Genomic DNA, 27,223 nt, shown 5'->3' with positions numbered 1-27,223 from the left:
CCAATAGTAACACTTGCAAAAACTAAAGTATAACAGCACGATCGGGATGCTGACGTTGGTACAGTCAAGGGTCCCTCCTGTTGCCTTTTTATGGTCACATCCACTTCCCTGTGACACGCCACCTTCCTTAGTCCTGGCAACCACTAATTTGTTTTCCATTTCTCTGATTCTGTCATGTCAAGAATGGAATCATACAGGATATAACTTTTGGAATTGGCTTTATCATTCAGCTAAATTTATACAGGTCGATGCATGTATCACTAGTCCCCTTCTTGTACTGCTGAGTAGTATTCCATAATACAGATATGCCAATTCATTCTATGAAGAACATGGGGATTGCATCCAGGTTGGGATTATTATGGATAAAGCTGCTATACACTTCCGTGTTCAGTTTATTGTGTGAACACATCTTCCTTTCTCTGGCATAAATGGCCAGGAGTATGTTGCTGGGTTATACTGTAGTTGCATTTGAGTTTTTTTAAGAAAACTTCAAACTGTTTTCCAAAGTAGCTGTACATAAATATTTCCATTTTCCTTCTTCCAAGATTTCTATAGTTGGTTTTCTAAATTTTGACCATCGTGTATCTTGGTATGAATTTCTGTGGGTTTTTCCTATTTGGGCTTCAATCAGCTTCTTGACTATGTAAGTCAAATTTGGGAAATTTGCAGTCACTATTTCTTCGAAAACTTTTTCAGTAGTGTTTTTTTTTTTTCTTTCCTTTCAGAACTCCAATGATACAAATGTTAGATTTTTTTTTTTTAACAGTCTCATGGCTGTATGAGGCTGTGTCCATTTTTTTTAGTCTACTGTTTTTCTCTCTTGTTTTTACATTGGGTAATTTCTATTGTTCTATCTTCAAGCTCACTTTTTTAGTTCTGTCTCCTCCATTCTGCAGCTGAGCTTAATTTTGGATATTTCCTTTTTTTTCAGTTCTATATTTTCAATCTGGGTCTTCTTTACATCTTCTATTTCTTTGCTGACACTTTTTTTTTCATTCAAGTGTGTTCATAATTTCTTATTCAAGCATTTTCTTTTTTTGCTCTAACATGTCTGCCAGATAATTCTAACATTTCTGTCACACTGTGTTAGCTTCCATCCGTCGCCTGTTTTCATTCATGTTGAGAACGTTATCCTTATTGCTATAGTGAGGAATTTTGGATTGAAACATGGGCATTTGGGTATTACATTATGAGACTGTATCTTTCTTTCTTAAACCTTCTGATTAGCTGGTTTTCTCTGGTGCTACTTTGGCAGGAGAAGGAGAGATACCAACTGACTCATTACTTCTAAGTAGGGGTTAGAAGTCCAGCTTCCCCACTCAAACTCAACTGAAACTCAAGAGAGGAAGGGCTTCTCATTAAGGCTTGGAGATAGTGGAAGCTCCTTTCCACTCAGCCTTCACTGGTACCTCCATAGCTAGGAGGGGTAGGAGGGCCTTGTTACTGCTCCCAGTCGTCTTCATCTGACACCACGGGGCAGGGGATTGACCTCCCTGCTGCTGGGCACTGGTGAAAGACCTGATTGCCCACTAAGCCACCTTTGACAAGGCACTGTTGGGAAGCGAGCGGTGCTCCTTGCTCCAGAGAGAGGCTAGAAGTCCAGACTCCCTCTGTGATCTCTGCAGACACTACAGAGGGAGATTTCCTCCTTCCTGGAAGGAATGCAAGTCCAGGCTCCCTTTCTGACTTCTCAGACATCACAGCCTAGACAGGGGCAAGGACTCGGCTTCCCACTCTTTGCTGCTGTGGTTGGGCAGTGCGGCTATAGTTTTTTCTGTGTTGTTAGTTAAAGAAGGGCTATTCAGTTCAGTTCAGTTCAGTCGCTCAGTCGTGTCTGACTCTTTGTGATGCCAAAAATTACTGTCTTTAATTTTTTTTGTCTTGCTAGGCTTTCCCTTCCCTGGTCCTTTGGTCAGACAGCAGGCTTCTGTTGGGGCTTTTTTACTATGTGTGTCCATTGGCATTTCTGGGCTGTGGGCTTCTTCAGCTCCAAGCACGGTATACATGAGACAAAAGAAAAGTAGGAAATTCACTCCCATGTCCTTCCTTGGGTCCCAAGATTCCTAGTCAGTCTACCTTCTTTCCACCTTTCAGAGCCTTCCTACATGTGTTTTATATATTTATATATATGGCTTCCCAGGTGGTTCAATGGAAAAGAATCTGCCTGCCAATGCAGGAGCCACAGACATGGTTTCAATCCCTGCATCAGAAAGATCCCCTGGAGGAGGAAATGGCAACTCACTCCACTATTCCTGCCTGGGAAATTCCATGGACAGAGGAGCCTTGCAGACTACAGTCCATGGGGTCACAAAGAGTTGGACATGACTGAGTGACTAAGCACACACATATATATAATGTCCAGGGTTTTCAGCTCTACTTAAGGGGAGGGTTAGGAAAAAGTACATCTAGTACAACTTCCTGAAAATAAAAAGTCCAAAAGATAATATTCAAAACACTAAAGCTGTTACATTTTCAATTATTATAATTAAATCTTTTTAAATACTTACCAAAGATTTTAGTTTCTACTTACCTATTAGCTTCTAAGTGAATTTCTGGGACACAGAGTCATAATTTGGTTTGTTGATACAAAAAAGAATTTTAATCTGATTTAGTTATAGAGAGAAAGTATCATTTCCTTTCAGCCAGTAATGATATCAAGATGATATGTAATTCCCTATAAGGTGAATTAGAAGTGAACAAATCATATTAGATGTGTCAAGGTGAATAGATGAATAAAAATAAAAAGATTTAGGCTTAGCTCTGCTCTGAATGCCAAAGACTAAAACAACTGTAATATTTTGGTTTTCTACAAGAGGATAATTATATGTTTGCCTAGCATTAATACCGGAAAAGGCAATGGCACCCCACTCTAGTACTCTTGCCTGGAAAATCCCATGAACAGAGGAGACTGGTAGGCTGCAGTCCATGGGGTCGCTGAGGGTCGGACACGACTGAGCAACTTCACTTCCCTGCATTGGAGAAGGAAATGGCAACCCACTCCAGTGTTTTTGGCTGGAGAATCCCAGGGACGGGGGAGCCTGGTGGGCTGCCGTCTATGGGGTCGCACAGAGTCGGATACGACTGAAACGACTTAGCAGCAGCAGCAGCAGCAGCATTAATACAGTATGACCAGTATCTAGCCATTGTTATTCTAGCCATCTTTAAATAAGGAACAAAATAAAATAATTTTATTTTAATTCCAGGTATTCAGACCTACTATGACGATGTCAGTCACTGTTTCTTGCTTTGGGCACCATTACTACCCTTCACATGACCCAGACTCCTCAGAACTGGGGCCATCTTGCTTCTCCCTGAATGAAATCCACATCATCCCACAGGCTTTCTGAGTTCTGCTGGGAAGGTGTTCTCACCTTTCCTCTGCTTATTCCCTCTCAAAGCCCCCTCCCCCATTTCTCAAGGTCTATCTTCAAAAATGCCAGCTTGTCACTTACAATCTACCCAAGGGATGGATTCCCAGTTCTTTGGGGAGGCAACACTTCAGTTCAGTCTTAAAGGATGAGTCAGAACTACTCAAAGGTGCAGGACTGAGCAAGGAAGAAAGGGAGCAGGTGTAGAGAGGCTGGGCACCTTGTTGGCAGAAGGGGTTAATGAGTTAAAGAGCAGAGGGCAACCATCTGATATATGTCAGCAAACTGCCAACAGCTTCATACTGGTGTCAGTTCTGAGACAAGGAGTGGTGAGAAGTGAGGCTATAAAGGGAGCAACATATCACATTAGGAAGGATTTGTATTTCACAAAAAATTTTACACATTTTTGGTTGAAGACAGGGCGCTCCTTAAGTGTATTGTGTAGAAAATGACACAGAATTGCAATCTGATTCATACTCAAAGCCTTCTGATTATAGTCCTAATCTGCCTTCACAGCTTTTATTTCCCTTGTTCTAACATGAGGTCCACACATTCCCATCAGATCAAAGGACTGGCTGTTCCTTGAACACAGCTGTAAGTTCCCCGCTTGATGAACTCACTCAGGCAAAGCAAGGCCAGTTTTACCACTCCTCTGCAAAAATACGTACAATGCTCTTCCAAAGGCAGTTGTGAGGATTTAATGAGCTAACGCACAAGAGCAGCCGTTTACGTTTGTCAGTTAGGAGACAATCAATTTTCTTCCTTCCTCCTGACACTTATCCTAATCTACTTTGAATTACAATTGTATGTGTATCCCTGCCACAAGATTGCAAGATCCTTTAGACTGTGTCTATAACAGTGGCTCTAAGGAGGGGCAGTTTTGCCTTTGAAGGATGTATGGTAAGGTCTGGAGACATTTTGTGCTTAGTCACTCAGTCATATCTGACTCTTTGCAACCCCATGAACTACCTCCAGGCTCCTCTATCCATGGGATTTTCCAGGCAAGAATACTGGAGTGGGTTGCCAGTTCCTTCTCCAAGATATTCTGGATTATCTCAATCGTCAAATTGTCTTGATCATAGGGTGTCAGTAGTTACACATCCTATAAGGTACCATGGAGCCCCCAGAAAAAGAATCACTTAACCCAAAACGTCAGTGGTACTAAGGTTGGGAAACCCAGCCTGGTTCATCTTTGTGGCCCGAGCACAGTTAACAGAGTTGCACGTTATAGGAAGTGTTCAGAGCTGTAAGAAATCCTTTGAAACTGCTCTTCAGAAGGTAAATTTATAAATTGCTGCGAGGGAGTGAAAATTAAATTAGAAATTTATTCGGTGTGGGAAAATTGAAAGGTAACAGAGGTTTATGAATCCTGACTAATTTGGGGGAAACTCATTTCCGTTTGTATTTAGAGGTGACCAATTTAAAAGCTGAAGTTCTCTTAATCAGCAAGCTTTTGTAATGAAATGCAGCAGGATTTACTTTTATATCAAAGTCGCTCTCCTGATAGTTAAAGAATGCAACTGAATACAATTAAAAGCTCACTGGTAAGCACAATACCGTGCCAGGGCTGCGTCCTGGGAGAGAAATGCACTTAATAATCTAGATTCCAGTGACACTTTAATGAGAAGTTTAAACTCACTGGCCCTGAATCTCAGAATTTATCTGTGCTCTTTAGCTAGATTTTCATTTCAAAGTAATTAAGTGATGTGTGAAAATCAAGAGAAAAGCTTGTGATTGGAAAAAAATGCTGCCTGTAGTATTCTAACCTCAAGAGATGAACTACGGATAAATCTATGGCATTAGCCACAATGGTAACACCTTCCTGCAGAGGAAGAAGAGGAGATACAAGCAGTACCCAGGGGATCTAACCAAACCCATAGCTTCTCTGCCTGGCAAGTGTCAGATCCAGCACCCGTGACAAAACACCTATGGGGCTCGGTCACTCAGTGATGAGGGCATTTTCATGGGTCCTGGTGGATAAAAGATTAAAAACTGTTAGTATAATCTGTTTTCCCCACTATCCGTAAAAATGCTCAAATCACTGTGTGATTTTGCTTGGTCATATCAAAATCTTTGCTGAAGCCGAACAAGACACACTGGTTTTTAACAGTACCCAGTACTCGAAAAGTAAATCTCATAAAAACAGTAACTCTGATGATCCCATTATATAGGGAAATGGTGGTTCTTACTATCACAATTTTATTGCCAGTACCCACAAAGAGAAAAATGGTTGTTTGGTAACTTTTCTAATACATTTTTTAAAAACCTAAGGGCTAATGTAACATCAGTGGTATGTTATCTGCACTGTGTGCTAAGTCGCTTCAGTCTTGTCCAACTCTTTGCAACCCTATGGACTGTAACCCACCGGTTCCCTCTGTCCATGGGATTCTCCAGGCATGAGTACTAGAGTGGGTTGCCATGCCCTCATCCAGGGGATCTTTCCAACCCAGAGATCAAACCTGTGTCCCTTATGTCTCCTGCACTGTCAGGCAGGTTCTTTACCACTAGCACCATCTGGGAAGCCCCAGTATGCTTTCTATCTCTTTATTATTATGTATAACAGTTTAGATAACCCACTCGGCGAGGGAGGGCAGGGGGGCTCCACGGTTCCTCTCATTCAGGATCTGAAAACAGAAGCTGGTGAAGAATATTCTGCACAAGTCTTCTTCCTCATCCACTTCTCTCTCTTAAACACAGTCGCTGCTTCTGTGCTGGGAAAACCACCACTTTATCTCATGCCAGTTCTCTTTGAAAAAGAACTAGAATCTGCCAGAACATGCTTTCCTTCTCAAATTCAAATCAGAGATTTTATTTATTTTTTTTAATTTTATTTTATTTTTAAACTGTATATAACTGTATTAGTTTTGCCAAATATCAAAATGAATCCGCCACAGGTATACATGTGTTCCCCATCCTGAACCCTCCTCCCTCCTCCCTCCTCCCTCCCCATTCCATCCCTCTGGGTCGTCCCAGTGAAAAGTTCCTTTGAACTGGACCTCTCTCTGTCTCCAAATAGTTCTCATTAAATCTCTCAGTGTACCCTCTGACTTAAACTGTTTCACTCATGTCTTCCAGAAATATTGCAATCTGTCAGATAATGGAAAAACAAGTTCATTAGACTTCTCACAGCAGCAGCTCTCTGCTCTGTACCTTAGCTTCCTAATTGAAGACGATAGCCTTTTTTCCAAGGTTCCCTTCCCCGATGCCAAATACTCAGCAGATCAATGCCTGTCTGAAATGTCATTGTGAATAATGTTCATCACTATTCTGAGCATATGCTTTTTAGAATTTCTCCAGACTGGATTACTTGGAGGGAAAAAATTTTCCATATATCAGGAAATTAGTTTCCTTCCTTCCACCAGTGCTCATTATTTGACTCAATAATTAAATGAAGGCATACAAAACTATGACATCTGAGGGGATATACATCAAGAGCTTTGCTGTGCTCCTTCACAGATACTTGTTTCAGTGATCAAAAGCTTCCCTGACCACAGGGACCTCTGTCGCATGTTTCGGTAAGGATGCTCCGATGTGTGCAATCCCAGTTCAGTGCATACAGGTTATCTACCCTGTTCTTCTGTAGCACGTCATCTTAATTATACCTGGTGTGTTGTGTTCCTGGTCTTGGTTCCTGAAACTGGTCTAAACAAGTTTTACTTACAAAGTGTTCATGGAACTTTCCATGGAATTGGCTCAATATTTTTCCCTTGAAACATTTTTCTGCTAGTCAGCAGGAATCCAATTTTAGAATCTTAGGCTCTGGGCTAATGAAAAGTGAATTAGAAGTTGATTGGCACAAATGCAAATGTTAATGCATTAATGAATGACCACAGTTCTTTTTCAAGACCTAAAATAATTTGTTGTAGATTGCCTGGCAATTAACAAATCTCATATGTAAATGCAGAACAAAGGAAAACAGTAATGTAATCATTTGTAAGGCACACTGTATGAATCAAGAATCCACACTGGAATCTGGAACCAGTCTGATGGACCATTTTGGAACACCAAATCTAGTCCAAACTGCCTGCCTTTGAAAAGTCACTCCCCCGGTGAGGTCCAGTACTGTTGCCTTTGCCTCATGTCTAAAGCATCTTTATTTTGTTTCAGCTGGCAGGGTTCATCTACGCCTGTTATGTTGTGAAATGTATAACTGAAGAGGAGGACAGCTGTAAGTATGAAAGCTCTATCCTGTTTCTTTCAAGTCCAGAGCACCTTCTGTACTGCCTCTTACCTACACTATCTGCTTCTCAGAGGATATCCCTTAACACATCGTTAGAACCAGGGACTAAGCCCTTTGTACACATCAGGCTAAAGTGTTTTTCAAAAAAGTATCCAGCATGCAGATAACTAATGGGTGTCACCCAGGACTACAAATCAACAATTTGTAGTAGTTTCAAAAATTCCCACAAGAACCAACTTCAGATTAATTCAAGAAATCATGAAACCAAATAAGTCTAATAAAACTCTGTACAGTGTATAGCGTGGGGAGATAGAATAGGAATCAGGAATGGTTTCATAGAGAAGAATTCTCTTGAGTTTCGTCTTGGAAAGTAAATAAGTATTTGTTGGGTAGCTGATGCAGGAGTAAGGTGATCCCAGGCAAAAGGTGAAAAAGCATCAAGACATATCACAGCCTGCCACGCTGGGCAGAGGAGCCAGGATAATATGACTGAATTACACCCTGTGCTGGAAGTGGGCACCCAGAGATGACTGGAACATCAAGCAGATGAGACAGCAGAAAAATGGTTATAGCAAAGTAAGGAGTCTGCGCTTTATTTTGTATAGCATGATGGCAAATCAATTGGCAGTTAATAGAAAGAGAATAACATAATCAGAAATGCAAACACATGCAAACAAAACATTATGAAGGAGAGACTTGGATGGGTGGATCAAGATTAAGGAAAGGGAGACAAATTAGGACACCATGGCAAGGACTGAGATGAGAAGATTAGGGTCTGGCCTAAGACCAGCAATGGAGAGGGAAAGGATATGTATGTTTTTAAACATAAAGATAATACTCAATGATGGGTTAAAAGGAGATTGATGGATTTCTGGGTTTCTGACATGAGAGAACAGGTAGATGGAAATGTCAGATGAGGAAACTAGAACAGGAATCCCAGGGAACTCTTTTAGGGAATTCGTCCCTAAGTCAAGTTTTAGTCAAAGCCATAGAAATGAAAGGAGGTGTGAAGTTACAAGTATCTTTTGGAGGTCAAGGCGTATCTTTAAACCATCTGAAAAACTTTTCCATAATGCTTATTCTTTATATATATTTTGACCACAGCTCCTTATTTTAACCACAACTCACAACTTCTTGTTTTTATTGGAACATAATTGCTTTACAATGTTGTATGTTTCTGCTATACAATGAAGTGAATCAGCTCTGTGTGTGTGTGTGTGTGTGTGACTGACTCCCCACTACATCCCACCCATATGGGTCACCACACAGCATCAAGATGAGCTGTCTGCCCTATACAGTAGTTCCCACTAGCTATCTGTTTTACACATGGAAGCATACATGCATAAATCCAATCTCCCAATTCATACCCCCACCACATCCACCCATTCATTCTGTCTGTGTCTCTATTCCCCCCTTGCAAACAGATTCATCAGAACCATTTCTCTAGATTCCACATATAACGATTAGTACACAACATTTGTTTTTCTTTCTGACTTACTTCACTCAACTTAAGCGCCTATATTAATCTAAATTGCAAACAGCCTTATCATTGATAATTTTTCTCCTTGTGGTCTTTTTGCTTAGTAAAATATAAACTACTTTGTTTTATATTCAAGTAGGGCAGGAGGAGGTGCCAGCTCTCTAACTGCCAAATTAGTTAGGTCTCCATTCCTAAGGGTCTCACAAGGAACAGAGGACGGTTTGGGTTCTGTAGCTGTGCTGGGACTGGACTGTGCAGATAAGAGCCTAATCATGCACCTGGGAGACTGAAGTATCCGTGACGTCAGGAGGATACTAACGTATCCTCAGTCTGTCCTCAGTTTTAATATCTGAGGCTCAGCAGCAATTGCAGCCAGAGAGCCTCAGAGGCACCAACCTCGAGGGAGCTACAGTGAGGGTTCAGGCTCCACGACCAAAGACTCAAGACTCCACAAAATAGAATAAACCATCGCTGAACTAAAGGGAGTCACTGCAGACACATCAAAAGCCGAAGATTTTCTTCCTTATTTCTTCTTTTAAACGGTATCTCATGTACTTCTCTAGAGGCCAGTTTGATAAATATTTATCGAGATACTTTAATGCAAAGTTGTTGTTATTTCCCCAATGAGAACCTAGGGCCTTGAAGCTGACATCTCTGACCCTTCGGCGATCTCAGCCGGAGCCCCAGCCTGGCAGGCCGGCTGGCGGTGCAAACTCACAGGACACCACTGCCATCTGCTGAGCCTGCCGGGGGATGACGACCGCCCTTGGAGCCAAGATTTCGAATAGGAAGATGTGGCACTTCAGCCCCCGTGGACCAGCCCCCCAGGGCTGGCTGCAGTGACAAAAGTGTAACAGACGGGGCGGCTTAACCAGCAGATCCCCATGTTCTCACAGTTCTGGAGGCTAGAAGTCCAAGATCAAGGTGTTGGCAGGGTTGGTTTCCCCTGAAGGCTCTCTCCTTGGCTTACGGAAGGCTGAATTCTCGCATCGTTCTCACATGCCCCCTTTTCTCTGTCTGTGCGTACGCCCATGTCTCTTCCTAGGCTTTAAGGGCACCAGTTTTATCAAATGAGGGCCACACGTCCTTACGGCCTCTTTAACCTTCTGATGTGACAGTCGCTCAGTCATGTCCAACTTTCTGTGACCCGTGGACAGTAGCCCGCCAGGCAGCTCTTTAACCTTAATTACCTCTTTTAAGGCCCCTCTCCAAATACAATCCACCTAGGGGGTTCGGCCTTTAAAAGATAAATCTGGAAGGGGACACCATTCAGTCCTGAACATCCCATATCTAAAGATTAAACACGTACACACAGAGGCACACAGCGTGAGGCTATCGGCTATTTGAAAACACCTACTGGGAAGAGAGTGGGGCTAGCTTCCGCTCACTGGCGCCTCAAAGGCCTGCGGGTAAGGCTCCGGGCGGTAACAGCAGCCTCCCCGCCCCTGGCTCGCCGCCGGCAGGCAGCAGTTCTGCTTAGCAACCCTGCCGTTGGGCAGGGGCGATCTGCCTTCAGACGAGAAGCTCCTGGCCAGAAAAGCTGGGACCTGCTCCAGAGGGTGCGCCCTGACGCTTGAACCTTATGTGACTGGGGCAACCATCACAAGATACTTTGCTACTTTTGTTAGTGAAAAGGCAGTGGTATGTCTTAGGAGAAAATTCTTTCTCCGGGGGAAGTGGTCGTCCCTCGCTGAGCTGTCTTCGTGGTTGGGCTCTTCACTCTATCATGCGTTGCCAACCAGAATGTTTTTCCTTAGAACCTCAAGTGTTTTCTATGCCTCTCTACTTGTTCTCTTTGACAATACTTTGTGAAATAAAGGAAAGGTTCCGAGACTTCTGGTCTGGTGCCTTTTATTATACTTGTAACTCTTCTCTCCCTTAATCTTCAGCTTCTCTGCACCAGAGTCCAATGTCCACTTTCAATGATAGAACTAAGAACTTATCGTGCTACATTAGCACTGTTAGATGGGACAATTAAAAGGAAAACATGCAGCTGTGGAGAATATCACTGATCCATAAGAGGGGGAAAAAAAGGCCAACATGATTTCTAAATTTTTATTATGTGTTCTTATAAACCTTTGCCTTAATAGTTAAACTAGAACTAAAAATAAACATCAATCCTCTGAAAAATGGATCCATTTTTCTAAGTGCATACTAAGTCGCTTCAGTCGTGTTTAATTCTTTGTGACCCCGTGGACTGTAGCCCGCCAGAATCCTCTGTCCATGGGATTCTCCAGGCAAGAATACTGGAGGGGTTGCCATTTCCTCCTCCAGGGGATCTTCCTGACCCAGGGATCAAACCTGTGTCTCTTCTGTCTCTTGTTTTGACAGGTAGGTTCTTTACCACTAGCACCACCTGGGAAGGCAACATTTTTCTAAGGACTCACTATCTTTTCTAAAAGAGATTCAATGTGTTTGTAAATGTTATTAAATATTCAAATCATCTGGGAAAATATGCAGAATGCCATTTTAAAATATCCTAAGGGGGCTTATTTTGAAAAAATATTTAAAAAATTAATTCTAGATTTTTAAACTTGTAGATACACATGTGCATGAACCTACCAACCAAGCACAAGATGCATAAAATCCTGTCCTGACTTCTCCAAAACAAACTGGCCTTGGGATAAAAGTCATAATCAATTTATGGAACCTTTCATTTGAAAAGCAAACCACAGGAAATTATTCACTTCTCTGAGGCTAATAATTTTCTGTTATTTGTGTTTGATTTTTCTTCTAAAGCCTGCTGGCCTACACTTCTGTGTATTGAACTCCATTCTGCATGCTTTGATCATTTTCCTAGTTTGACAGGATCACTGAGTTTGGATACTATTCTTTGAGCACAGGACACAATCTCCCACCTCTGAGGGTGGGAGGAGGTGGCAAGGGAGGAGTACCCATCCATTAAAAAAAAATTGGTTCTTTCTGTTTATAAAGGGATGTAAGTTACTGCAAAATGTAGAGAACCTACAGATGAAAGAAAAAGAAAGAATGATTTCACAATTTCAAATTCTGGTTCTCAGTTAACATTTGGGTATATGTCTCCTTTCTTTCTATCTTTTTCTGTCTCTCTATCTGGTTGCCAGGGCCATTTTATACATTCGGCTTGGTAACCTCAGCTTTCTTTCTTATTATTTATAAATCACTCATCAAACATAACCCAAGGGGTAGGCAATTAGCAGTTCAAAAAAGGTGCGAAGTTCCTGAGTGCCAGGTTGACAGAATTATGAGAATGATTTGCCTATTTTACTTCACAAATATCATACTCAGTCAAATGAAAGTATAATATATTATTGTTTTGTTTACAACATGTGTTTTGCAATTCTGAAGGTGACTGACTGAAGTAATCTTGTTTATATCTGCCAGTCTACCACAAAGCCAAAATTGGTCTCTTCTTTCCCCATCTCTGAACAGAATCACTCATTATTAGGGTCTGGAGCCCCAGACTTCGGATGCTACTAATCTCTAGCTGGTGCCCTGCAGAGCCACAGAGGGGCCAGAGTAGAGGGTGTCACTTTGCTCCTTTCCCAACCTTCCAGAGCAGGAGCTCTGCATTTGTTAAATTTTACAGCTCCTGATTCGGCTTCAGACTTCTTATGAACTGAGAACACTGCGGAGTTTGAAATGATGGAAAACTACTGCCTACTGCTCTATTTCAACACTTTAATTTTATAGACCCATAAAGATTAAACAACTTGCCCAAGGTCACTGAGCGTTCTCGGTGAACTTCTGACATCACACAGGACATACTGACTCCCTCAAGGGAAGACCATGTTAGGGGATGTCACTGAGGACCACACCTATCTTGACCATGGCTATAGCCTCCACATCTAACCCATCCCTCAATAAGTATATGGGAAATAAATGAATCAGCCAATTAGCTCTCCACTAACATCTCCTGGACTATACGGAAACTCCAAAGGAATGTTGACACTTTGGTAGACCCCAGTGTATTCTAAGTAAAAAAATAATAAATAAATAAATAATGAATTTATAATAAATGAATACATAAAGCAGATTTCCTTATTGTCTACAAATGGAAGAAAGCTGGGGGGAGAAAGATATGCTGCCATAAGTAAAAACAAAAGGCAGACTAGATGATCAACACCTAAAACAAATACACACACGTGTGCCTCCTGTCAGTGACACGTGAGCTCCTGTCGGTGACAACGGCCCTCCGGAATTGTGAGACAATTTTTACAGTTTCGTCTCCCGAAATTAGTACTAGTCTTTTTGGCCAGCTGTTAAATTGCTCCCTCTTGTGGTCACGGAAGAGAAGACATAAGCGCTTTATTTTTAAAGTCGGACATTCAGGTCCAAAACCCAAGAAGAGCAGAACTAAAGAATGTGCTAACCGTCGGACAGTTGCAGTCATCCTCCAAGCGAGTCAGGTCATGCTTAAAATCTCGCATGCTAGGCTTCAGCGTTTCACAAACCAAGAACTCCCAGACTGGGTTTGGAAGTCCAATCCTGGTCTAAAGCTGGGTTTAAAAAAGGCAGAGGAAACCAGAGATCAAATTGCCAACATTCGCTGGACCACAGAGAAGGCAAGGGAATTCCAGATAAATATCTACCTCTGTTTCATCAACTACGCTAAAGCCTTTGACTCTGTGGATCATGACAAACTGTGGAAAGCTCTTAAAGAGATGAGAATACCAGACCGTCTTAGCTGTCTCCTGAGAAACCCGGATGTGGTCAAGAAGCAACGGTTAGAACCTAGTATGGAACAACTGGTTGTTCAGGACTGAGAAAGGAGTACAACAGGACTGTCTGCTGTCACCATGCGTATTTAACCTGTACACTGATGATATACCTGTCATCAGAAATGATGGGCTGGACGAGTTACAAGCTGGAATCAACAGACAGGTGGGAGAAACATCAACAACCCCAGATATGCAAACAATACCACTCTAATGGCAGAAAGCGAACGGGAACTAAAGTCCTCTTGATGAGGGTGAAGGAAGAGAGTTCATGAGCCAGCTTAAAACTAAATACCAAAAAAACTAAGATCATGGCATCTAGACCCATTACTTCATGACAAATAGTGGAAAAGGTGGAAGTAGTGACAGATTTCCTCTTCTTGGTCTCTAAAATCACTGCAGATGGTGACTGCACAATGAAATCAGGAGACAATTGCTTCTCATCAGGAAAGCTATGACAAACCTAGACACTAGGTTGAAAAGTAGAGACATTACTCTGCCGACAAAAGTCCATATAGTCAAGACTATATAGTCTTCCCAGTGGTCATGTATGGTTGTGAGAGCTGGACTGTAAACAGAACGTCAAAGAGCACCAAAAAATTGATGCCTTCAAACTGGAGGTTTGGCACTGGAGAAAACTCCTGAGAGTCCCTTGGGCAGCAAGGAGATCAAACCAGTCAACTGTAAGCAAAATCAACCCCAAATACTCACTGGAAAGACTAAAGCTGAAGGTGAAGCTGCAGTATTTTGGTCACCTGACGCTAACAGCTAACTCACTGGAAAAGTCCCTGATGCTGGGAAAGATTGAAGGCAGAAGGAGAAGAGGGCTTCAGAGAATGAGATGGCTGGATGGCATCACCAATGCAATGAACATGAACTTGGGCAAACTCTGGGAGATGGTGAGGGACAGCGAGGCCTGGTGTGCTTTAGTCCGTGGGGCCACAAAGAGTCAGACACGACTGGGCGACTGAACAATCAAAATTCAGGTCCAAGTTGAGTCTTCTTTAACAATTACTTCTCATTTTGTCCCTCTTCTATTAGCGGCTACTCCATTATACTTCATAGCTTTTTATACACAAACATACACACACATACATGCACACTAGGATCATCCTTAAATAAATCTAATGTTCCCAAGGGAATCCCAGGTGGCTCGGTGGTAAAGAATCTGCCTGCCAATGCAGGAGACGCAGAAAACACCAGTTGGATCCCTGGGTCAGGAAGATCCCCTGGAGAAGGACATGGCAAACCACTCCAGTATCCAATATTTCTGCCTGGGAAATTCCATGGACAGAGGGGCCTGGCAGGCTATGTTCCATAGGGTCACAGGGAGTCAGACATGGACACAACTGAGTAACTGAGCACGCACACCATGTTCCCAAGTCAAAAATATGGGGGAAGAAATTGATTCATTCTCTACCCTTTGTTGATTCGAAGCAATCAGGGCCACATTTCTAAAGAGTCAATGTTGAGGTTAACAATATTCAGACCAGCAAAGGAGACCCTTTAACTGCGGTGTAATAAAGGAGGTGTGTAATGCAGAAAACCAGCATAACGCAGTAGATAAATAATATCCAAGTTGTTTTAATCCGCCTCAATGGAAAAGAAAGCCAGCGCTTGTGAAAGGCAGGAGAAGTGGTGATATTTACAGAAAGGATTAAAGGAAACATCTCCCACTGTGATTATTTTGCCTCTTCCCATCCTCTAACACGTGTTCTGTACCCGTTTCCTCACCATCTCTCTCTTCACTCACATTGATAATGACATGAGAAGGAAAGCAGCTAAGTGGCAGAAAGATAGGATGTTTTCAGCGCCAACATACATACTCACAAATAAAGGAGATGGGATCCTTTAGTCCTGTCTTGAAAGAACAAATGGGAGCAAGACAAAGAGCTGGCACAGGGAACAGACGTCTGAGAGACCTCCAACGCTGAGACGCGCTGAGAAAGAAGACTGTACACTCAAAGTCAGGCTTTTGATAAAGGATGCTAGCAGTTGCCAAATTCATTACGACCAGTTCTGCTTTAGCGGTGGCTGTGGCATCTGATAGGAACAGAAGGCCAGGCTTGGCTATCTCCTTCTGAACAGCAGGGGGACTGAAAGCACCGCCTCTCTAAAGACAAGAAGGCCACCAGGTATGCGGAACGAAAACATCTGAGCAGAGCTGCCTTACGCAGAGCAGTTAAAGAGAGCCTTGTAAAGAAGCAGCACAGGGCAAACCCTCCATCCTGCGTGACATTTAAACGAGGCTGCACCAGCGGCAGAGAGGCAGGCAGGCCTCCACGGGGGTGGGTTGGCATTGTGTGGCAGGGAGTGAAGGAGAAACAAACTTAAAACTCACAGGAGGTGAGGTTTGTTTAAATAATAGAAAGTAATTAGGCTGAAGACAAAAATCAGTGATGGCATTTTATAATTATAATTAATTTAAAGGTTAATTTCCTTTGGTGCTAAAATCTTTATTTAAAACATTTACCAGGAAAGGAAATGAGGATGTTACTATCAAGAGGCATAGGGTGCTTCTGGGAATCCATGCCTATTATCACTGGAAAATTAGGTTAGGCCCAAAGTGAGAATTTCAATTCATTTCTGTGTATAATAGATGGAGGTCTGGCCTCGGAGTCAGCAGGGCTGCCTTAGGGCAGAGCGAGATTTGCATTTTTTGTTTGTTTGTTTGTTTAGGGGATTAATTGCAAATGTTTCCCACAAAGAATCCTGGTTTATACATGAACAATCCTGACACAAAGAGAAAATTGGATATGGATTGCTGCCTTTATAACTAATGGAGTTGATGCGAAAGGAATTCCCAAGAGCACAGAGGCAAAGGGAAGCACACAGTCACTCATCCACATACCTTCATCACGGAAATAAGCTGAGTGGAAACGACAGTATTTCTGTGGGCTCCAAGCCCATCCACCGTATTTTTCTCTTCCAGCTCCCACTTTTTTTCATCACTCTGTTCCCCAATTGGGAACGGTCATGTGTTGAGTCTCAGGTTCCAACAGACCTATTCTTCAGTTCATCTCCCTAGAAACTTTGCTCAGTAAAATTGATGCATAACAGCAGCAACAGCCAGAGGGGGAACAACTCCTTCACACGAATTCTTCCCACTCATTATGTCTTCACAGGTTAGTTCATTTTAAATGCTCTATTGCTATTATCAGTATGTAAAACAATCCCACAAATATGGAATAGTGAAGATCATAGACCATTGAACAATGTTAGCAATCACCTGCTTTAATCCCCTGATTTTACAGCTGAGAAAAGGAACACTGACTTGCTCCAAGTCAATCATTTAGAGGCAGTGCTGGGAGCGGAACTTGCCTCCCGGGTCCAGGTATACTTTACACATCACTTCACCATGAAACTCGACATAGGTTCTTCTGACACCTTTGTCAAGTAGCCACTCCACATGGAAGGCTGTGTGTTAGTCACTAGGGATGAAGCAGACACTGTCTTTGCCCCCCTGATGCCTACAACCCAGAACACAATTCACACGAGGAAATACACCAAAGTGTGATGAGCGTTCAGATAAGCAGAGTGGGGATGAGAGGACTTACCCTCAATGGTGCCTCATCCAGTTAAGAGGACTAGGAAATTCTTCCCTGAAGAAATGACATCCCCACTGGAACCTAAAGGATAAATCAGAGGGATGCGCAGAATTTAACAAAAATAGATGCGCCTTTTCTTAAAAGGATAACTTTTTCACCCATATTGACCTAATGGACCCCATAATTCACACAGGAATCATCTTATGTGTTGTTAATAAACCCCACATGGAAAACCTAGTTTTACCTATCCCAAATAGCTAGAAAATATTAGAGTGACCACTGGGCATCCTCATACCTGAAACTGCTATCAGTGTTCTATTAAGATGATTAATTTAGGTTTAGTCCTCCTTTCTGGAGGCTGAAAAATAATGCAAATATTGTGTAACCAAAAAGTACAAGGGGAGAAACAGTTCTCTCCTGGGGATTTTAGCATCCATGCTTTTTTTTCATTTTCCTAAATATGGATACATCGATGTCCTACACCCTAATTAAAACCTGCATTTAAGTGGGCTGTGCCTTCTAAATATATCCCAGATGTCAGCTGTGAAGACATAGCCAATCATGTCTAACTAGCCTGCCTAGAGCTTATAATAACTGCTCTCTCCAATTTCGACTGAAAGACACGTCACATATAATTGAAAGCCATTCTCTAAGGGAAGAACAAAACAGAGACTGGTGTATCTAATCCACCCAAATGCCATGGCACAAAGTGATGCCAGGAACTTTGAAAATAAAGGTCATTTTATCACACTCTGCACATGATTCCACATCTATTCAAAGTATTAAAACGATCTGAATACACAGTTTTCTGACTCTAGCTGTACAAATTCTGGACCATCTCACTTCTTAACCACATTTATCACCACTCACTTCACCACCACCCCCAGAGTTCCCTTCACCAAGGAGACTCATTTGGATCACCTTCACTATGGAGGAAAAAGGCGTCTCTAAAAATCACCAGTTCTAACATTCTCTGCCTGACCGTAAACTCCTATTTTCACTCCTTTTGTTCTCCTGCCTCCCTCCTGGAGGACTCTGTCTTCATCTTTATTCAGGAGCTTCCCTCCATTGGAAGTTTTGTTTATCTTTCTCTCTCCCGGATGCATAAGAACAGTGATGCTCTTACAGGCACCCTTGGTTTTCCTTCTTTGTGTTCTCCTCCATCAGGCTTGGATTTCCAATATCCTTGCCTGATGCAGCTCAGAGGCAGCGTCTCTACTTCTAATCCAGGGCTGCTGCACAACAGCTGGGGAGAGCCCCTAAGTCCACCTGGGTGCTCCCTCTTCCCAGCACAGCTTTCCCTCCTCTCCCACTGATGGTGTGACACAGCCATGGGACCTGCTGCAAACCCTTCCAAGTACCTTACGCCTAGTACCCAATCCTGAGAAAAACCAAAGCTACCAGACATCAACTCATCCCATTTTCCCCTCAGAACCTTGAGGGTTCTCCATACCAGCAATTATCCTCTGTCTTCTAGAAAAGTGAAAGTGTTAGTTACTCAGGTGTGTCCGACTCTTTGTGGTCCTATGGACTCTGGCCCGCCAGGCTCCTCTGTCCATGGGATTCTCCAGGCAAGAATACTGGAATGTTGCCATTTCCTTCTCCAGGGCATCTTCCTGACCCACGGATCGAACCAGGTCTCCTGCATTACAGGGAGATTCTCTACCATCTGAGCCATGTCTTCTTGAAACCCCGCCCAAATCTGAGAGGAATGGTTAAGCTTTTCTTCTCCAAAGCTATCCTTCCACCTAGCCTTGGCCTCATTCCCTCGGCCCAATCCAGGAGACAAGCTCTTGGTGTCTTCACGCTCACTCACTCCACTCGAAATTTCCTTTTCCCTACACATGAGTCAAAGCCTCACATACCACAAACCAAATCAGGTCCAGCCTCTCTCCATCCTTTGGGATAAGATACGAGGTGATTTCCAAAAATATTTGAAAAATGGAAACTCAGTTCTAGGTAGCTTTTTTTTTTAAATATATACAATATCTTTCCTTTTTTTCTACAATATGTCACATGGGTTACTCCTATCGCTTGCCAGACTATAGTTAACCAGCCAAGTGGGCATCAGAAGGATTTCCATAAACCTACCTCAGCTTCTGCTGATGACTTCCACACTTTCATTATTCCACACTAACTTCAAGTAAATTCTAACACAAAGTTCTCTTCTCTGACCCTTACTTATCTCCATCTACGTTCCTGGCCTGAAAAATTCTCATGCTCTCAGTACAGAAACTAAACATATAAAGCATATTTCAAATCATTCTTTTTGTATAAATCTCTTGCTAAGAGAGACGAAACCCCACATCTACCTGCAGTGTATCCATAAAACACGTGCATCTAGTTGTACACATACATAACCCTGTGAAGTTGGGATTGTTTTATCTCCACTTCACAGAGGAAGAAAGTCAGGCTCAGAGCAGTTGTGAGCTGCTTGTGAGTGCGATGCTAGTAAGGAGGGAAGGCGCGGCTGAGCCCAGGTCTTCTGACTCCCAAGCCCTCAGTCTTCCCACTACTTCGCTTTCCCTGTGACGCAGCCAGCGGTGGTATTACACTACTAGAAGATGATTCAACAGCAAGACCCTTGTCTCAGCAGAAAACCAACATGTGTTTCTTCAAATCTCACCTAAGGTACCGGCCACACTGAGAATCAGCAAAAATAAGCAAAAGTGAAAAGACGAAACAGTTTATCAAGTGGAAATGTGTACTGTATTTTCATTAAGTTTTTAGAACCAACAGCATAGTTACTCAAATGATCTCTAAAGAAATATTTCCTTTGTAGTTTTTAGTATACTTAAATGTGTCTACCAAGTTAAAACACTGAAGATCTGACTGTGATACAACTAAGAGAGAAACATGGAAAACACAACCCTAAGATCCTGAGAAAAGGTTATTTTCTGAACAAGGTTAGGAAGTGAAGCATCTGCTGTGATCTAGCTAATAAGTCTCATTTCATTCAATGCATGTTTCGCCTGCTGGAAGCTCTCTGTAGTATCACACTTTAGTGACTTTTCGGGCAATGGTGGAGTAAAGCACCCCTACCTACAAAGGATGTGTTTTCCTAATCAGAAAAAATAAAACGTCCACTCAGAGATGTAAGTCCAGACTGAGTACATCAAGCTCACGGAAGAAGCTGAATTGCTGCCTCCATGGGAGGAACAGGGGGTTTTTTGGACTTCGACTGTGGTTGGTTATGCTCTGAAATTCCTTTTGTGCCACTGGAGATAAGTACCCTTGGAATCCTTACCTGCAGAGATAATGGATTTACACTCTATTTTCATAGGCCCACGGAAATTCTTTAATGTCTTTCAATGAGTGCTTCCAAATATTTAGGCTGAGCTTTCTGTGAGCTGCCTTTTAAAATTTCCCCCCATGGTATTTTCCAGCTCTATCTCCAAAAGAGTGTGTTGACTAGTGGCTTTTGTCATTAATAACCAAGGTACAATTTTATATTACAATACCTCCCTGCCAACATGTATTTTTAAAAAAGCAGCTTTAGGTTTGCTGAACTCAGTGTTCATGATTAAAAGGTTTAAATAAAAGGGAAGCTCACAACAGGGGACATATTTGATTGAAGAATATTCCTTCAAAAAGCATTTTTCTCCTGGTAATTTCTAAATTCCACTATTATTAATGTTATCAAATCATAGTTATTAAACTGATATGGCACTTTACTAATTTAAAATAACTGGGCATCCCTGTGCCTCCACGAGTCAGTAGATAAAAACATACCCATACTGCAGATAGGAAAACTAAGGCAAAGAAAAAATCAGCTGCAAAGAAAATAACATTCCTGAGTTGTTTCAAGAGAACCAAAACCAAACTGCTCCAAAGAGGCAAAGATCAAACAAGTACAAATTTTCTTTTGTCACCTTCTACCCAGTCATGTACCTCTATTTAGAATGCTATGAATTTGCCAGAAAAAAAAACAGTATTTTCTCTACCAGTTATCAATATTTTTGCAACATTTGATCGCAATCATCAATGGATGATCCCTCTCACCCTAGTTATGTTGATGCTAAAGCAAGTCCTAGCTTTCTTCCTTCCATTCATATCGACCAAAGAAACCAGAATGGTGCCTTCTTTCCACTGATACCCAAAAGATTTCTTTTGTCTCACAGGATCCAAGCAATTACTGACATTCTACATCTTCTATAAAAGGTCTTCTCTTAATTAGCATTCAAGGCCTTCTGAAGAAAGGGTAAATGCACTTAAACTTCACTTAGAAATTTTACCAGCATCTTCCATACTTAAATCACCTGCCTTTTTTCAAAACAGCCTAAAGAGTTTATTCAGTAAATATGGCTTCCATGAGCCAGACATTGTTCTGGGTTCTGGAGCCACTGTAGGACACGGTAAATCTCACGCAGCTTACATTACCGTGCCGAGATCAACAACAAACAGAGTAGATTCATAATATGTCAGGTAGAGATGGGTTTCAATGAAACACAATAAAGCTGAACGAGGAAAAAGAAAATTCACCTCTACAATCCCATCAAGTCTCCAATTTGTCTCCCACCAATTACAATTATAGTTCCTGTTTCCCAAATGTTTTCTGGTCCCTGCTGCTCATATATGCCACGTACATACTACATTTTCTAATGAAGCCAAACACAAGCTCCCTTCTCTCAATTCTTTTTGTTCTGTTAAAGGCAGCAACACCCTCCTAGACAACAAACTTTGAGCTATAAGCCAAACACCTAGTTGCTATTATTTGCTCACTAAGTCATGTCTGACTCGGTTGCAACTCCATGGACTGTAGCCCAGCAGGCTCTTCTGTCCATGGAATTCTCCAGGCCAGAATACTGGAGTGGGTAGCCTTTCTCCTCTCCAGGGGATCTTCCCAACCCAGGGATTGAATCCAGGTCTCCTGCATCACAGGCAGATTCTTTACCATCTAAGCCACAGGGAAGCCCTATAGTCCTATAGTTGTTTCGAATTAAACATTTCCTTATCCCACACTGCACAGTTTAGAAGAATTATAAAGAAAATCCTGAATTCTTAAGAGTCTTTAGTTTTCTTCTTCCACACCACATGTCTCACCGAGGGCTCTACACCCCTCTAATAATATAAGCTTATAATATAAGTTTATATTATATTAATATTTTATATATTTATATTTATATATATATTATAAATATATATATATTTATATTATATTAATAATATAAGTTTATAATAATATAAACACCCACGCTAATAATATGAGTGTTTTAATTCTTGTGTAAGAGAAGTTAAGTGATTTGTCTAAGGCCACACAACCGGCAACTGGTCAAAGCAGTATTTGGATCCTGATCCTTCTAACATCAGACCTCTGTTCTTTTCATTACACTCTAGATCTCCATATCATGGTTTCAGCTACCTACAGTCAACTGCAGTCTGAAAAGAATAAACAATTCCTAAGTTTTAAATTCTGAGCCATTCTGAGTACTGTGATGAGATTTCACACCATCCTGCTCTGTCCCTCCAGTAACATAAGTCATCACTTTGTCCAGCATATTCATGCTGTGCATGCTACCTATCCATTAGTACGGGGAGGGGGGTGGGGGAAGCAAAGTATTGTGTAGATACAGGGTTCAGCACTGTTCATGGTTCGAGAATCCATTAAGGACCTTGAACTGTATTCCGTGGATAAGGAAGGACTGTTGTACTAGTCCACTTCCGACCAGAAGAGAAATTCTGCCTCAGTAAAAGGGTTTTAATGATTAAACAAAAAAATAGAGAGAGATTAAATCATAAGAGGATATAGAGGCACCTTCAAAGCATATGACTAACTGAAAGAAACCAATCAGAAAAGGCTAGAAACCAATCAGAAAAGGCTAGAAAACATAGGAGTCCAGGTATATGACATTCTAGAAAAGGCGGGTTGACTCAACAGCTTGGAGCTGGGATCATTTGGAGGTACCTGTCTGGATGTTGATGCTGATTGTCAACTGGGACCTCAGCCACCCTGTTAGCCAAAATCATATCCAAGGGTCCTTTGTTGATCTCTTCACGTGGGCTAGTTTGGCCTTCCCAGTTTGGGCATGATGATTGTGTTCCTGAACAGCAAAGGGAAGTGCATGACATTTACTGGAGACAGTAAAAAGATCAATGGTTGCTAGAGTTTAGGGGAGAGGGAGGGATTAAAGGCCTTCCCTGGTGCCTCAGAGGGTAAAGAATCTGCCTGCAGTGTGGGAGACCTGGGTCAGAAAGATCCCCTGGAGAAGGAAATGGCAACCCATTCCAGTATTCTTGCCTGGAGAATCCCATGGACAGAGGAGCCTGGCTGGCTACGGTCCATAGGATTGCCAAGAGTCAGACACGACTGAAGCGACACAGCAGGCGTGCAATGCAGGGATTAAAAAGGCAGAACACAGAAGATTTTTAGGGCAGTGAAACCATTCTGTATGATACCAAAACTGTGGATACATGTCATTACAAGTCTGTCGAAACCTACAGAATTTAAAACCAAAGTGAACCCCAATGCAAACTCTGGACTTTGAGTGCTAAGGATGCGTCCAGGTAGGTTCTTCAGTTGTAACAAGTGCGCCACGCTGGTGTGGGATGCTGACAGTAAGGGAGGTTGTGCGCATACGTACTGGGGGTGGGGTAGGGCACAACTCTCAGTACTTCTCAATTTTGCTGCAGACCTAAAACTGCTCTAAAAAATAAAATGTCTTTTAAAAATAAAAAGATTTCCCCACTAAACAGACATCATGGATTTTATGTCCTGTGTTCCAATTTCTACCTGTAACACTTAGGATATTAAAAAGAGAATAAAAGCTAGCCAAACTTAAACCACCAGAATAAGATACTAGAAAAAAGTAAAGATACCCTCAAACATCTTAATTCACTTTCTAGGTTCCTCTCTTTCTCCTTCCTGTCATCTCTCTTGTCAGCTTTTTTTGTCATTTTGCCTCTCTTGGCCCCACCACATGACCTCCAGTCCAGGAATGAAAAAGAAAAAACAAAGTTTTTCACAGCAGTCTTAGTGTGAATGTTTGCTGCCACAATTACAAAATGCACTAGTGTAAAACAACCGTGATTACACTCATGGACTGCAGGCTAAGAATCCAGACAAGGCACCACGAGGACAGCTGGTCTGTAACCCCGGGTGTCGGAGGCCTCAGCTGGGGAGATGCCAACGCTGGGCTGACTCAGCAGCTTGTGGCTGGGATCATTTGGAGGCACGAGTCTGGGTGTTGGTACTGACTGTCAGCTGGGACCTCAGACACCTTGTTCGCCAAAATCATATCCAAGGGTCATTTGTTGATCTCTCCACGTGGGCTAGTTTGCCCTTCCCGGTTTGGGCATGATGGCTGTGTTCCAAAAGAGCATCCCTGAAGAGCAAAGGCAAGGAAGTGCGTGGCATTTTTTTGATCTAGCCTTAGAAGTCATAGAGTGTCATTTCTACCACACTCCGTGGGTCCAAGTGGCCACAAAGTTCTTTCCAGGTTCAACAGGAAGGGATAAAGACCCAAACCACAGGACGGGTTGAGTGTCGAGATCACACTGTAAGCAGACACGGAATTCAGGAGATCTTGCTGCAGCCATTTTGGATAATATAATATCTACCATAGTAACTCTTGTTATATCTCATTGTACCTCAAAAATTTAGGTGTGTATGGCATTTGAATGTGGCTTTTTTTTTGCTTATAAATATGTTTAATGCTTTTATAATGCAGTAAAATTCACATAATATAAAACATAATATTTTCACCATATTTAACTCTACAGTTCAGTGGAGCTAAGTGCATGCACATTGCTGTGCAACTCTCGTGATCATCCATCTCCCGAACTTTTTACCTTCCTAAAATGAACCTCTGTCCCCATTAAGCACAAATTCCCCATCCGTCCCCCGTCCCCACCCCACCCCGCCCCACCGTCCCTGGCATCTATCAATGTACTTTCTGACTCTCTGAACTTGACTGTTCTAGGTATCTTGTATAATATGTCTGCACCAAATGTATATTGGATGCATCTGAATCCTTGGTTAGAATTTCTTCCATATCTATTTCTGACCATCTATTTGAGATTACGAACCACATAATGGCAGGGACACCCGTGCTGAGCTAATTTACATCACCTCCATCACAGCACCTTGTACCTGACCATCAGGATATATTACTAATAGTAATTGCTGATAGATACGTGCACTTGAGCTATTGTCATTTTTTTACATTTGCAATGTGTTACAGAAAATCTCCACACTAACCACAAAGACATATAGCATCTTAATTGTGCAAGTGAATTTTATTGCTCCAATTAAGTCTTGGTTGCTTCAAAGGAGTATATAATTTCTTCTCCCAAGTTAATAGATTCATGTAAAGCAATAATTGAATCTCACAGTTGGGGGTGGGGGAATCACTGCCTTGAAGGAACTATCTTTTTGTCTCCACAATTAGCTACTTCTGGTTTAATAGATTATTTAAAAGGTTTATATAAGTAATCTGTATAAGACCTTGAACATGAGTATGTATCTCTTCTGAAAAGTTGACTAATTATAGCAATTGTCCCTTTCTAGTTGATTTCATAGGTGGCTTTGATTCTTACGGCTATCAGGGGCCTCAGAAGACATCTCATTTACAACTGCAGCCTATGTACATGTGAGTGCTTTACTTTAGCAGTATTCTTCTGGGATACTAAAAGGTGATTAAGCAAATGTTATTGTCGCACAAAAGAGATGGCATGTGGCTTTCCTTCAGTCATGACTTACCTCCAATACTTTCTCCTCTATTAATGTTGTTTTGACTGAGATAACTATAATAACACTTTGTTCATAACTTTTACAAAATTTATCAGGAAAGCCATCTCTAAAGTTACTTTTAAAAGTATTCTTACATGTGTATCAACTACATAGCTAAAAATTCAATATATAATTTCTTTGAATTACCCAAAAGTTGTATATTTTGACGATGATACAACATTGTAGGTAGTTGTACGTAACTATATATAAGTTGTATGTCCTCATTTTCCCAGTACAGTCCTAGTTCACATGCGTTGTTCTGGTATACTTATTACCAGCACTCCCTATGAGACTTATAAGTGTTCTCTTTTGGATGATAAATGACGTAATAATACTCTTCAACATTTTTCTGGTGTGAAAAGTGAAAATGAAACCGGAGTATTAAGACTTAAACTTATCAGACCCTTTACTCTAGCACTCAGGAGAGCAGACATACAATCGGAGCCTGATTTTTATATCTGTGTTTAGGCAAATTCCCTTGGATAACAACTGATAACAAATTCTATATATCAGCATCAGGTGATATGCTGAATTGCAAGCGAAGATCAAAATAGAAAGTAAGATTCCAATTCATTTCGAAATGTGAGCTTCTCTCTTTGAAGATACGTGTTTGTTGTCGTTGTCCTCCACCATTCAGTCATTTTACCTTTTAATATTGTTAGTGTGTAGGATGATAAACACATTCTGGGGAGTATTTCTCCTCCAGAGAGATTAAAGTAATCCTTATACATCCCCTTTTAAGCTTCTTTTCACAAAGGGAATGATCTGTGCATCATGCTGCATTTTGTGTGTGTCTCTTGTAGTTCCCCAAAAGCATTCAGAACACCACTCATAAAACAGACTTTATCAAGTTCAGCAGTCAGTCAATACTATATGTCATCCAAAGTACCCCTTCTGTAAACAGGATATCACACAACCCCTCTTTTACATTCCCAAAACCACTGCCCTAGTTCAGCTATTCATTAGCTGAAGTTTTACAGTCTCTTTATTTTACAACCCCTATTCCCATTCTTCTATGTAACTATCAGTTTAATCTTCTTAAAGTACCACTCCAATTGTGTTAGACCTTTCCCCAGAAACTATCAAAGAACTCCTTATTGCCTATTAAACAAAAAGTCCAAAATCCATATCAGAACTTGCAGATCTACTATGACCCAGCCCAAAAATTTTATGGAAGTATTTTATCTCTGCTCTTCAACTTAAAAACCTCTGAGTCTCAACT

General features: G+C 41.6%; 1 protein-coding gene across 1 annotated transcript in view; it reads left to right on the top strand.

The window, feature by feature from the left end:
• Nucleotides 1–26,494, top strand: part of NKAIN2 (sodium/potassium transporting ATPase interacting 2) — a 941,095-nt gene extending 914,601 nt beyond the window's left edge. Inside the window, exons 6-8 of the mRNA XM_055534975.1 lie at nt 7,476–7,536; nt 25,780–25,861; nt 26,470–26,494. Of these exons, the coding sequence (XP_055390950.1) occupies nt 7,476–7,536; nt 25,780–25,861; nt 26,470–26,494 (168 nt within the window). The remainder of the gene's footprint in view (nt 1–7,475; nt 7,537–25,779; nt 25,862–26,469) is intronic.
• Nucleotides 26,495–27,223: the final 729 nt, after the last annotated feature.

Source organism: Bubalus kerabau, chromosome 9, assembly GCF_029407905.1.
Source record: "Bubalus kerabau isolate K-KA32 ecotype Philippines breed swamp buffalo chromosome 9, PCC_UOA_SB_1v2, whole genome shotgun sequence".
Lineage (NCBI taxonomy): Eukaryota > Metazoa > Chordata > Mammalia > Artiodactyla > Bovidae > Bubalus > Bubalus kerabau.
Note: the sequence above shows the minus strand (reverse complement) of the source record. Positions and strands in the feature narration are given on the sequence as shown.